Source organism: Emydura macquarii, unplaced genomic scaffold (assembly GCF_026122565.2).
Source record: "Emydura macquarii macquarii isolate MOO-44397 ecotype Brisbane River unplaced genomic scaffold, CSIRO-AGI_Emac_v2 contig_2199, whole genome shotgun sequence".
Lineage (NCBI taxonomy): Eukaryota > Metazoa > Chordata > Testudines > Chelidae > Emydura > Emydura macquarii.
Window position 1 is genome coordinate 2,121,288 of NW_027132336.1, and position 12,516 is coordinate 2,133,803.

Consider the following 12,516-nt stretch of genomic DNA (forward strand, 5'->3'; position numbering starts at 1 on the left):
TTTTATCATGAGCGTTGGTGGGTATTCATTAGAACGAGCTGAGCAGTCCATTGTGGGATATTTTGAATACTTTCATACTGTGAAATTTTATTCATGTATATAAAAGCTCCAACAGCATGGGATGAGCATTACGTAGAATCACAGAAATGTATGACTGGAAGGGACCTCAAGAGGTCATCTAGTCCAGCCCCCTGCACTGACAAGACCATGTAAACCTAGGCCATACCTGACAGGTGTTTGTCCAACCTGGTCTTAAAAAAAAAAAAAAAAAAGCAGTTACTAACCTTTCATAATTATTGTTCGAGATGTGTTGGTCATGTCCATTCCATGTTCAGTGTATGTGCACCCTCATGAATGACTGTCAGATTTTTTGCCTTAGCAGTATTCATAGGATTGGCTCTGGCACCCTCTGGTGCCCCGCACTCATGCGGCGGTATATGAGGTGCCGCCAGCCCTGCACCCCCTCAGTACTTTCTTGCCGTCAACTCTGACAGGTGGGGATGGAGGGCGGTCATGGAATGGACAGGAGCAACACATCTTGAAGAACAACAGTTATGAAAGGTTAGTAACCATTTTATCTTCTTCAAGTTCTTGTTCATGTCGATTCCATGTTAGGTGACTCACAAGTTTGGAGTTCATGGATGTGCTACTTGCAATACTGCTCTGCTGAAGCTGGCATCGTCCCAGCCCAGTATAATAGGATGCGAAAGTACGAACTGAAGACCAGATAGCAGCTCTGCAGATGTCTTAGATCAGCACCTGTGCCAGGAAGGCTGCTGCTGAGGCTTGCATCAAGGTCGAGTGAGCTGTTACAATTGCTGTCAGAGACGTCTTTGCTTGCTCATGAGAGAACTTGATGCAAGCAGTTATCCATGAGGAGATCCTCTGGGAGGAGACCAGCAAAACCTTTCATCCTTTCTGCCACTGCGACAAAAAGCTGCATCGACCTTTGGAAGGGTTTAGTCCTTTCAATGTAAAACACCAAGGCCTATCTAACAGGGTGTGGAAACTACGCTCCTCACTGGATCTGTGTGGTCTCGGAAAGAACACAGGCGGGAATATATCCTGGTTACTGGAACTTTGACACCTTTTGGTAAGAAGGCTGGGTGGGGTCGCAGCTGGATTTTGTAAAACACGGTATAAAGGCAGTTCCGACATTAGTGCTCTGATCTCGGAAACCCTTCATGCTGAGGTGATTGCCACCAGGAAGGAAACCTTCCAGGAGAGGAGCAGCAGAGGGCAGGACATTAATGGCTCAAAGGCATGGGGGGATGGGGGAAGGGGCCTCAGCCTTGAAAGAACTAGATTCAGTAGAATAGGTAGAACCCTGCGCAGATACACAAATGTGGATCTGCGTCCGATCTGCATCCGCCCCAATCAGCTTCACTGCAGATGGCAATCGGAGGTTAGTCCCAGAAGCAGGGGAGCCCAGCCAAACAGCTGATCGATGGCCAGCCCCCACCCCCATCTCAAAGGCAGGGAAGCAGCCTCAAAAGCTATGAGCTGCAGACAGCTGCTTCCCCACCTTGAGATCCACATCCGATCCACCATCTGCAAAAAAAAAAAAATGGTCAGTGGATATCCTCATCCACATCTGCGGATGTCTCTCCAGGCCTTTTAAGAACCTGATCATCATGTCTTGGAAGAAAACTCATCTACACTGGACTGGAGGATGGAAGGCCGAAATAGTCACCAGGTGAACCTTAAGTAATGAGAGAGCTAGGCCTTGATTCTTGAGATGTAACGGGTAGTCCCATAGGGGCTGTATTGAGGTTCAGTGAGGAGAAAGGTTCCAGTCCAAGGCCCAACAGGAAAACCTCTTCCATTTGGCCCAGTATGTTGCTCTGGTAGAAGGCTTTCTGCTGCCCATTAGAACTGGCTAAACTTGCACTGAGCAAGCCTGCTCCTCTGCATTCAGCCATACAGCAGCCATGCTGTCAGGTGCAGGGATGCTAGATCCAGATGCAGCAGACGCCCATGGTCCTGGGACAGAAGGCCTGGCCAAAGTGGCAGTTCCAGTGGGGTTGCTGTTGAGAGCTCCAGCAGGGTGCTGAACCAGTGCTGTCATGGCCACACTGGGGCTATCAGTAACATGTTCGCTCTGTCCTGCTTGATCATCAGCAGGACCCTGTGGACCAGTGATACAGGCGGGAAGGCAGACAGCAGCAACCCTGTCCAGGAGAGCAGGAAGACATTGGAAAGAGAGCCTCTGGCGAGCTCATGGATAGAGCAGAACAGTTGGGACTTCCTGTTCTGTCTGGACGCGAACAGATCCACTTGGGGAGTCCCCCACTTTTGGAAAATCAGGCTGACAACCTCTGGATGGACCATCTGCTCATGACGAGATGAAAAGGACCTGCTGAGGAGATCCACTAGTGCATTCCTGATGCCCAGGAGATGTGAAGCTACAACATGAATGGTGTTCTACACACAGAAGTCCCATAAGCGGACAGCCTTCTGGCACAGGGGTGATGACTGAGCACCATCTTGCTTGTTGAGGTAAAACATCATGGCGGTATTGTCCATCAGAATCTGGGCTACCTTGCCAGCCAGGAAGGGAAGGAACATCTGACAAGCCAGGCATATCGCCTTGAGCTCCCTGACATTTATGTGGAGAGAGCGATCCTCCTGTGTCGAGAGCCCCTGTGTGCTGAGTCGTTGAAGTGGGCTCCCCATCCCAGATCTGAAGCATCGAAGTCCAACGTCACCAAGGGGGAAAGCCCTTTGAAGGACAATCCCTGTAACACTGAACGAAGATTCATCCACCAAGTTAGGGATGACAAGACATGCAGTGGAAGTGTGACTACAAGGTCCAGATCATTCCCTCTCGGAGTGTAGATCGACGGTAGGGGTCAGAAATGTAGACGACCACGCCGGACCACGTACATGTAGGCTGCCATGTGTCTCAGCAGTCTAAGGCAAGACCGAGCAGTCATGATCAGGTGGGACTGTATGTCTAATGAGACCCAACATGACTTGGAACCGGGACTCCAGAAGAAAGGCCTTGGCCTGTGTGGAGTTGAGAATTGCTCCTATCAACTCTATCTGTTGAACAGAGGACACAATCAATTTTTGCTTGTTCACGAGCAGACCCCAATTTTGACAGGTAGCTCTCACGAGACTGTAGCTGGCCTGGACCTAAGATTGCAACTTGCCCTTGTCATCAAGGTATTGGTAAATCTGCACCCCTCGACACCTCAGGTAAGAAGCCACTACTGCCATACCTTTTGTGAAACCTTTGGGGTGGAAGAGAACTGGTAGTGTCGTTGGCCCACCACAAATCAGAGGAATCTCCTTCGGCCACGGAAAATGGAAATATGCATCCTTTAAGTTAAGGGTGGCATATTGGTCTCTTGGATCCAGAGACGGGATGATGAAAACTAGGGAGTCCATGCAGAACTTCAACTTCTTGAGGTATCTGTTGAGGTGACGCAGGTCCAGGTTGGGTCTGAGGCTTCTTTGGAATAAGAAAGTATCTGGACTGAAACCCTTTCCCTCTCATGTTTTGAAGAACTTCCTTCACGGCCCCTATCCATAGGAGGGTTTCCACCTCCTCAATGAGAAGTTGCTTGTGAAAAGGGTCCATGAAGAGAAAGAAGGAGGGATATTGGGAGGGGGGATACTGTAGAAAATGCAGGATGTAACCATCTGATATGGTGCTGAGGACCCAACAGTCTGATGTATCTGGGCCCAGGCAGAAAGCAAGGGGAACAGTCAGTTAAAAAATAAATGGGGGGATGGATCTTGAGACCAGACTGGGAAGCCGTCCTCACACATACCTTCAAAACACCTGTCGTGGGCCACCCTGATGGTGCACAGGGACCGACTGGGCAGCAAAGGAGGAAGAAGTGGGATGGCAGTGCTTAAACTCATCATCTCTGTACTGTCTCTTATAGGTTCCTTGCCACGGCTGACCCGAATGTGTAGGCGGTGGCTGTGGTGGCCAGAACTGTCTCCTAGAGGCCTGCAGTTGTATACAGGCCAAGGGATTGTAAAGTGGCACTGGAGATTTTCAGGCCCTGAAGCCTGGTATCAGTCTGCTCTAAAAATAGGGCATTCCCCTTGAATGGGAGCTCCTGTTTAGAATGCTGCACCTCCTGAGGCAATCCTGAGGATTGCAGCCAGGAACATCATCACATGGATACTGCTGAAGCCACTGACCTGGCTGCAGAATTGGCAGCATCCAGCACTGTTTGGAAGGAGGCTCTAGCCACCATCTTGCCCGCCTCCAAAATGGACACAAATTCCTGCCTGGTGTCCTGTGGCAGAGAGTCCTTGAATTTGGCCATGAAGTTACACATGTTATAACTGTATCTTCCCAGCAACGCCTGCTGATTGGAGATTCTGCACTGAAGACTGGTTGTGGAATAAATCTTTGTTCCAAACAAGTCCAGCTTTTTAGCATCCTTGTTTTTAGGTGTTCAATTTGCCTGGCCCTGCCCATCCCCTCATTCGCTGCAGCCACCACCAGGGATCCAGGGGGTGGGTGTGAAAACAGGTATTCATATCTCTTTGCCAGAACATAATATTCCTTCTTGGCCCTTTTGGATATTGGCGGGAGGGAGGATGAGGTCTGCCATAGGGCTTTGACAACTTTCAGCACTCTTTTGTGTACCAGCAATGTGACTTTAACCAGTGCCACAGCTGCCAGGATATCAAAAAGAGGCGGTCCATAAGTTCTGTGAGCTTCTCAGCCTTCAACCTCAGGTTGGACGCGATCATTTTAAGGAGTTCTTGGTGTGCCCAAAAATCATCTGGCAGTATTGGGGGAGCCGGGCTGGCCACCACCTCATCCAGTGTTGCCTCCTCCTCTTCAAGGGGAGCTGCCTCTACCTCCAGGGTCCCACAGTTCAGTGCCGGTATTGGATCCAGAGTCTGGATCCCACATGGGGCTGGTCAATGCCACGGATCATTTTCCGGACGTAGTCATGGAAGACTGGAATGAGTAGAGTCCTAGTGCTACCACGATCCCCTATAAGTTCCAGTATGGCCACTCGACAGTCAATTTTCCTTAAGGCTAGGCACCCACTGCCAGAATGGCACCGAACGGTGGTACTCCCGCCAACCTGCATTTTTGATTGAAGAATTCCTTCAGCGCAGGCACTGTGGAAGACAGCCGTAAAGCTAACAACCATATGCCTATGCACACCCCCACTCATAAGCCCGGACACAGGAAGCATACCAAGAGCATGCTGAAATGAGGCCATAGCACTGCAGACATTCCAGTCGGAGGGCACCCTGGGGATGCTGCTGTAATTTAAATGCTGCAGGATCAGGCTCTTTGAATCTTCAGGGATGGGATTGTGTCTTTCATGCTTGCACTGTGTTGATAACAATGTTAGAGCTCCATCAATAAATATTGTATGTAATAATAATTAATAATAAATGCGAGCTATCACATCTTATCCTTCTAAACTTTATTTTGGATTTATGGATAATGGGTTAATTATTAGAGAGATAATTATATTTGTTTGGATGGTCCATTCCAAATCATTGCAGTGATTATTCAAATATAGAACAAGTTTCATAAACACTAAATATATCTTAAAATATGCATATCAGAATAGAAAGTATGGATTGGCAAAAAAAATTTTTACGCAACTGCACTATACTTTTCAAAACTGGATATCTAAACCACACATGCAAATCCTGCATTTGGGCAAACAAGTATGCACCTAAACATATAATGGCCACATTTGCATAGTTATGTGCCCACTTGTGCATGCAATTAAGGCTGCCACCTTTGGAAATTGGATGTTTTTTGAATTAGTCAAATTATCATTATGGCAAATAAAAACAATAGAATATGCCAGTTTTTCAATTTGTATTTTCCCCTACAGTTTCTTCAGGTTAATATTTAATAATTACAGAGTGCCATATAACAGAAATGCTCAGTGAAATTTCTGCACCGAAAAGGCTTTCAAAGGCATACGTCACCATTTCTTCCTACCCATAGACCGAGGGCATGTCCATACTGACGGCGGCAAAGTTGCCGCTGCCAGATCGATCTTTCTGGATCGACTGAGCGGTCAGTGTAGACCCGCTCAATCCCCAGGAAGTCGATTGAGTAAAACCACCCCCTCAAGTAGCGTAGCGCTGCGTCAACGGGAACAGCACAGTGAAGACACCACACAGAAGGGAAGCACACAGTCGACATGAGTTATGCAAGTTATTCTGTGTAGTTTGCGTAACTCCCGTCGACTGACGCCGAATCTCCAGGTAAGTGTAGACCAGGGCATAGCGGAAGGGCAGCCTGAGAAAGCTTATTTGTTGCTTCCCCAGATTATACCTATTCTTTATATAGTGGAATTCAATCTGACTCCTTTCACTGCACTAAATTCTCTCTTTTTGCAAAAATACCCTTTGTTACATTAAACAAACATTAAAGGACTCTTTTGCCTTCTTGAAACTATCAAGGAGGCATGTCTCTAAATTCCAAGCTGTCTGAGAGGAGTAGTCAAAGGCAGAAATCCAAAATCCATCATTAAATTATGGAGAGAAAGCTGGTTCATACTTAAATTTCTAAATCAAATTATTTAATTCAGAAGATTTCATAAACAGAGTCCCAAGGAAGAATGTATTAATGTCCAACACGGTTTTGCATTAATAAATTTAAACATAAATATTAATAATTGGAGTATTTATGGGTATAATTCACTACAAGGAAGTTTAGATCTAGTTAGCTAAAATGCAGGGATGATTTATCTATTTAACATATTCCTTTCAACAGATTGGATGGATTTTGATACTCTTGCCAGATACAGTATGCAGCTGGTGGCGACCTGACCTTTTCAAGTAATACAGTACATTCTGTGTAATGGAATACTTGATAAGGAAAACTAGTCTGCACATGAATCTCCAGCACTATAGGATTTCTTGTATCATTTTAGCATATGTCTTAAATATGCATTTAATGTGGCCAGCTTTAAGAATTATGTTTATTAGCGAACCACTGCTGCAGAGCGTGCAGGAGGAGCTAATACACACTCCTTAGTGCTGTTGTGTCAGGGGGGAGGGGAGAGGGGGAGTTTAACACCAGGAATAACAGACGTAACACAACACATTTCTCTTGTCTCTTGTCGGTTTTGATCATTTCATTGGTGATTATTCTATTACAGTTCTTTGATTTGTATTAATTTAAGGAAAAAAGTACCCCATCATTCACAGGTACATATGCTTTGCTATCCCCAGTTCTGGCTGTCTGCATCAAGCAGTAACCAATTCTAACATTTCAGTGGAAGACAAAACAACCAAATAAGCTATAAATACACTCAATGCACTGCAATGCTAGGACATGGGAAACATACTTCTCCCAGTTCTCATAAGCTACTGTCTCCCTTTAACAATTCTGATTATACCTGTCTTGCAGCTTTATTCTCTCAAAAAAAATTATGAAATACATTTTAGATACCATTTTAAAATGAAATATATTTTAGCTGCTGTTCTGGACTCTCTAGAAAGTAAAAAACTAGGTGGGAAAAACTATCATTTACTCAACCTACTGGATTAGTTCTTTCAAATCTGTTCCAATACAGGTCTCATATGTATTCCTTAAAGCCAAAGGGAGATTTGGGCATGCAAATACATCTAGAATTGGCTACTAGCAATGTAAAATCCTAATATACTGTACTGTACAAAAGCAACACAGGGCCAAATTCTGCTCCCCTAATATAAATCTAGAACAGTGGTTCTTAACCTTTCCAAACTACTGTACCCCTGAAGCCTGAGTCCCACCCCCACGGGGCTGAGGCATGTAACTTAGTTTCATGGCGCCCCTGTGGCTCCAGGCAATTGCCTTTCTTGCCACCCCCAATACCAGCTCTGCACTTGCGACCCCTCTAAACCCCCAGGTTGAGAAACACTGATCTAGAATAACTTCACTCAAGTTACCTACTCCAATGGAGTTACAGTCTGATAAATCTGGAATAACAGAGGCATGATTTTCTCAAAATGTATTATAGGCAGCACAGGTAGCAACACTTTCCATTATATTAGCCAGCTTTTAGTTGCTGATAACTTTGCCAAACTTAAACTATTCAGGCTGGAATTTTCTTTCCAAGGTGTTTGCCTCAATTTGGAAATAATTTGTTATTGTCAATAAACTGGTTTATTTTGTAAATTTCCAGATAAATGGTTCAGCTTTTTCCAAGAATGAGATTAGGGAAAAATAAATTGCTTTGCCCATGCTAAAAATATTCTTACAACCACTTTGTTGTGAAGCTATAGCTATGTTTCATCAGTTATGAGCCTCTGAAAATATTGCAGTTCACATATGTTCAATAGAAACTTGTTAGAGTTTGACAGCTAAATTTTCTGAAGACTCCATCTGCACTGAACATGCTCCTTCCTAAGGCTGCAGGAGCTGAACAGGGCCGTCCCTGTAATGGCTGCGCCACGCAGCCAGGGACAGCTCTGGCACCAAGTACAGGAACTGAGAACAGGGAAATCATCTTTCTTGTGCTCTCAGTACTACCACAGGCAGTGTGGAGGAGGAGGAGAAGGAAAAAGCCTGACTGGAATGATGAGGGGTGAGAAACAATGTGGGGCACAGGAAGAGGTGCAGGGTGAGGGAACAGGGGCTGGAGCTCAAGGGGGAGAATGGTTAGGAAGTGGAGCCAGGAGAGGGGGACAGAGGCTGGAAGAGGGGGTCAGAAAATAGGGTGAAAAGGAGAAGGAGCCAGGAACTGGAGAGAGTATGAGCAGGTTGGGAGGGAGAGGGAGAGGCTAGGATTGGGGGCATATAGGAGATGGATGGGGAGAATAGGAACAGGCAGGGAGAACTTGGCAGGAATTGAGAGTGGGACAGCAGAGGGAGGTGATGGGAGCAGGAGGAAGGGGAAGGACAGGAATGAAGGACAAGTACAGAGATGTGCAGACAGATGCAGAAAGGGATAGGGAGAGGCTGAGAGGAAGTGGGGAAGAATCGTTTGAAAACTAGAACCTGGAGTTGAACCTGTTATTCCTGTCTAGCAAATTAGCTGTGAAACCCACTGGCAAAGCATGTCTTATCCCACTCTTTTGGCAGGCCCTCACAGAAGATAACAGGTAGCAGCAGAAGCCTGTTACCTACTTAGCTCAAGTGATAGAGGATTGTACTATGGCTCTGTAAGTATATTTCTACATGATGGAATTTTTGTTTTTAACTTTTAAGGTTTTTTTTTAAATATGTAATTATATTAAAAATGTGTTAAAAGAAGATTAAATCTGAAAAAGTCAAGCACTCAAAAGTTAGAATTTAGTTAGAATTAGAATTAGTCCATGGTCATAATTCTTTAACTGAACTGAACCTCTTTTAGAGACCTAATAAGTTTTTGACAAATTAAATTATTTGTTTCTGCATGTCCATAATTAAAGTCTGAGCCTACCTTAACAGACAAAATTATAAATCTGAACATCCCCAACCACTTTTGTGATGTCAAAAGGATTTTATTATGAATTAACTGTTTGGCAATTTTTAATTAATTAATTCATGTTCATATTACAAATTCAAAACAGCATATAAAATTAGTGAGCCATTACAGGCCTGGATTTGCCTTTTTCTCATTAGTTTTATTTACAGTGGTATGCAAGCATTGATTGCAAGGAAGCGAAAAATGAATCAAGTTCTGTATATAATATGAATCTGTCATTTTAAGATGGCAAGACTGATTTTGTTTGTCTGTCTTTCCACAAAATTTCACATCCAAACTACATCTTTTAGATCACATTTCAACACAAGAGACTGGTTTTGTTTGTGTGTTTACAGCAGTGATAAAAATCCTTTAGAACTATTCTTATCAGGAAAGCCTTTAAATACACCTAAAAGTGCAAATAACATTTGCTATAGATGTGAAATCCCCCTTCCTCCACCATTATAAAAGCTTCCTGCTTCACCAGACATTTCACAGCTATTATTCTACAAGCTCTTCTTCCACCTTCCTGCCCTGGTTGACATACTCCTTCTAATTGTGTATTACATTTCCACACCTGCTCAAACCAAAAGGCCATAGAACTCCTGCAAGATCACATCTAATTTTGTCTCTGAACACTACAGTGCATGCAGCATTTACCACAAAATAGGATTAAATTCCTTTTTCTTACTCACCAGAGAAGAACCTGAACAGCAAAATTCAGATCAGAATGAAGAGGCCTGGTCTAAAGCACTAGAAGTTAATTGGGAGTTTTCCAATGATTTCAGTGGGCTTTGGAAGGGGTTTCAGATGTCATATGGCCCCAAAATTGATGTTCTAGGGATTTGGCTCAGCAAATTATCAAGACTGCAAACAGCAGACAGATTCAAATATGGATCTAAGTTCAAACCTGGAATATTCAAACTTCAGATTTGGTTTGGACCTATCTCTATTCAGAATATTATATTTTAGTATAGTTAGATAAGAACAAGCAAAGGCCAGCAGCAGCAGAAATATGAATGAGCTGGAGCAACAGGGGAAACTGGGACATTCAACTGATAAATCTGTACTGTGACATTTCAGAATGAAAACCACTTTGCACTTTCCATGCCCTAGTGTCTGCAAGCTGTAATTCCAATCCTAGCAATATGTGCTAGACATGGCAAGTTCCTACTTTGCAAGGTTACTTTATACTTCCTATATTAACCTGGTAGGACTGGACGCAACCCAAAAGGGCCTTTCGTTGGGGAGATGCCACGAACGATACAGTCAAACAGAAAGCTGATCTGCTCTCCTTCGGCACAAGAAAGGAAAAAAACACCAGCCCCTGAAAGAAAGCACAACATTAATACAGACTTTTTATCTGCACTCAACACAGAAGCATATAAATTAAATATTTAAATGTGGTAATCAAAAGAATGTTGTGTGCTAGTCAAAAAAAGAAATCAGTGGGATATATTCTGAGAAAAAAAATAAAAGGAACAAATTTAATGGCAATACATTTTGACCTGATAAACTATAAGCAGCAGACTCAATCATTTCTACCTTCTCAATTAGCTTTCTGAGAGCCATGCAACCAAAACCAACTTAAAGTCAAAATACAAGCAGTGGAAAACAACAGCTGCCTAGTTCTTCTATTCTTACTTATACATCAACTTTCTGAGGTCAGAGCTTTGTCCATCTTCTGCTTTAGAACTCAGGAGATTGGTTTACATATAAATATTTATTGTAGAACTCTAAGTCTTGCAGTTAGAGATGGAACTGAGCTGTGAATTTCAGATCTGGACCTCCCCCAAATTTGGGAGTGTTTGGATTTGGAACATAGGAATTGCCATGCTGGATCAGACCCAAGATCCAGCTAGTTCAGTATCGTGTCTCCAATAGTGACCAGAATCAGATGCTTCAGAGAAAGATATAAGGACTCCACAGTAGACAAATATGGGATAATCTGTTACCCCACATTAGGTCTCAACCTGATATCGAATAGTTAGAGACGGCTTTAGTACTGAAGCAGGGTTTGATTAAGGCCTTGAACTGAGATAGGCCTGAGTTCAGATATGAATTTTCCCACAGTTTACGGGGTGTTTTTTAAGTTAGTATATACTACAGCACCTAGATATTGTGATGATTGGTGAACTATGAATACTGGTAGACAAACAGATCTGTCTACCTTCCTTCAGGCATACTGACCACAATCAAAGTACAACTAAAATGCATGTGTCTGCTGGACAGTATGCTCCGCTGGTTCAAGAGCAGAAACTGGAAGAGAATCAATACGTGTTGAATCAACCATGAAGGAGCAGGCTTGTAATGTGGTCTGCTCAGATGTTTGGCCTGCAGCCTGCCCCTGCACTTGCTGCTGTTTAGAATTCCACTGTCTGAGATCTATAAATATACAGAAGCCTCCTGGCTTTAATGAAACAATGTTTTCCTTTTAAAAAAGTCTGGAAAACATTACAAAGTTACAGGACATTTCTTTATTAATTATGGCTGAATCCTAGCCCCAGCAAAGTCAATGACATAACTCACTTTGGGTCAAATTTCAGTGACACCAGCGTATATCTAAAGTAACTCCACTGAAATTCATTAAGTTACTCCAGCATAACTAAGAGCGCACCTGGCCTATAATTTTCAAACAGATCAGTATTTGGTCCTTAAAAAGTTATTTTTCTGCACAGTATTAATAAACTAATAAATACTGTAGTTTACCCATTTTTTTGTGTACCCAAACAACTATTGCCAGTACTGTGTGCCTATTATTAACAGAATGTAATGTGATCACATGATTGTCATCAGATCTTTACCCTTCATTCTGTTCTAGTACTTTGCTTTCCATTCATTAAGAATAGCACTCGGCAAACTTAGAATGAGAATCATAAATAAATAAGCAAGCTCTGAACTGCATGTTGTGGGGCAAACTGGATAGCTTAGGAACTGTTGATGCTATACAGAAGCCTTTAACTCCAGGTTGCCAACTCCGGTCAGACATGAGCAAATATTATAATTTGTTGTTGCTTTTAGTCTAGTTCTCAGTCCAGTTTTCAGATGTCAGTCCAATTCCCAGGGGACAAGCGTCCACATCGGAAAGCCCTCTGCCATGACTGACAACCTCATCAGAGACAACAGT

The 12,516-nt window shown here is 43.5% G+C and overlaps 1 protein-coding gene across 1 annotated transcript in view; it reads right to left on the bottom strand.

The window, feature by feature from the left end:
• The window catches only part of DOK7 (docking protein 7), a 97,346-nt gene that overhangs the window by 60,155 nt on the left and 24,675 nt on the right, over nt 1-12,516 (bottom strand). Inside the window, exon 5 of the mRNA XM_067558882.1 lies at nt 10,597-10,716. Within this exon, the coding sequence (XP_067414983.1) occupies nt 10,597-10,716 (120 nt within the window). The remainder of the gene's footprint in view (nt 1-10,596; nt 10,717-12,516) is intronic.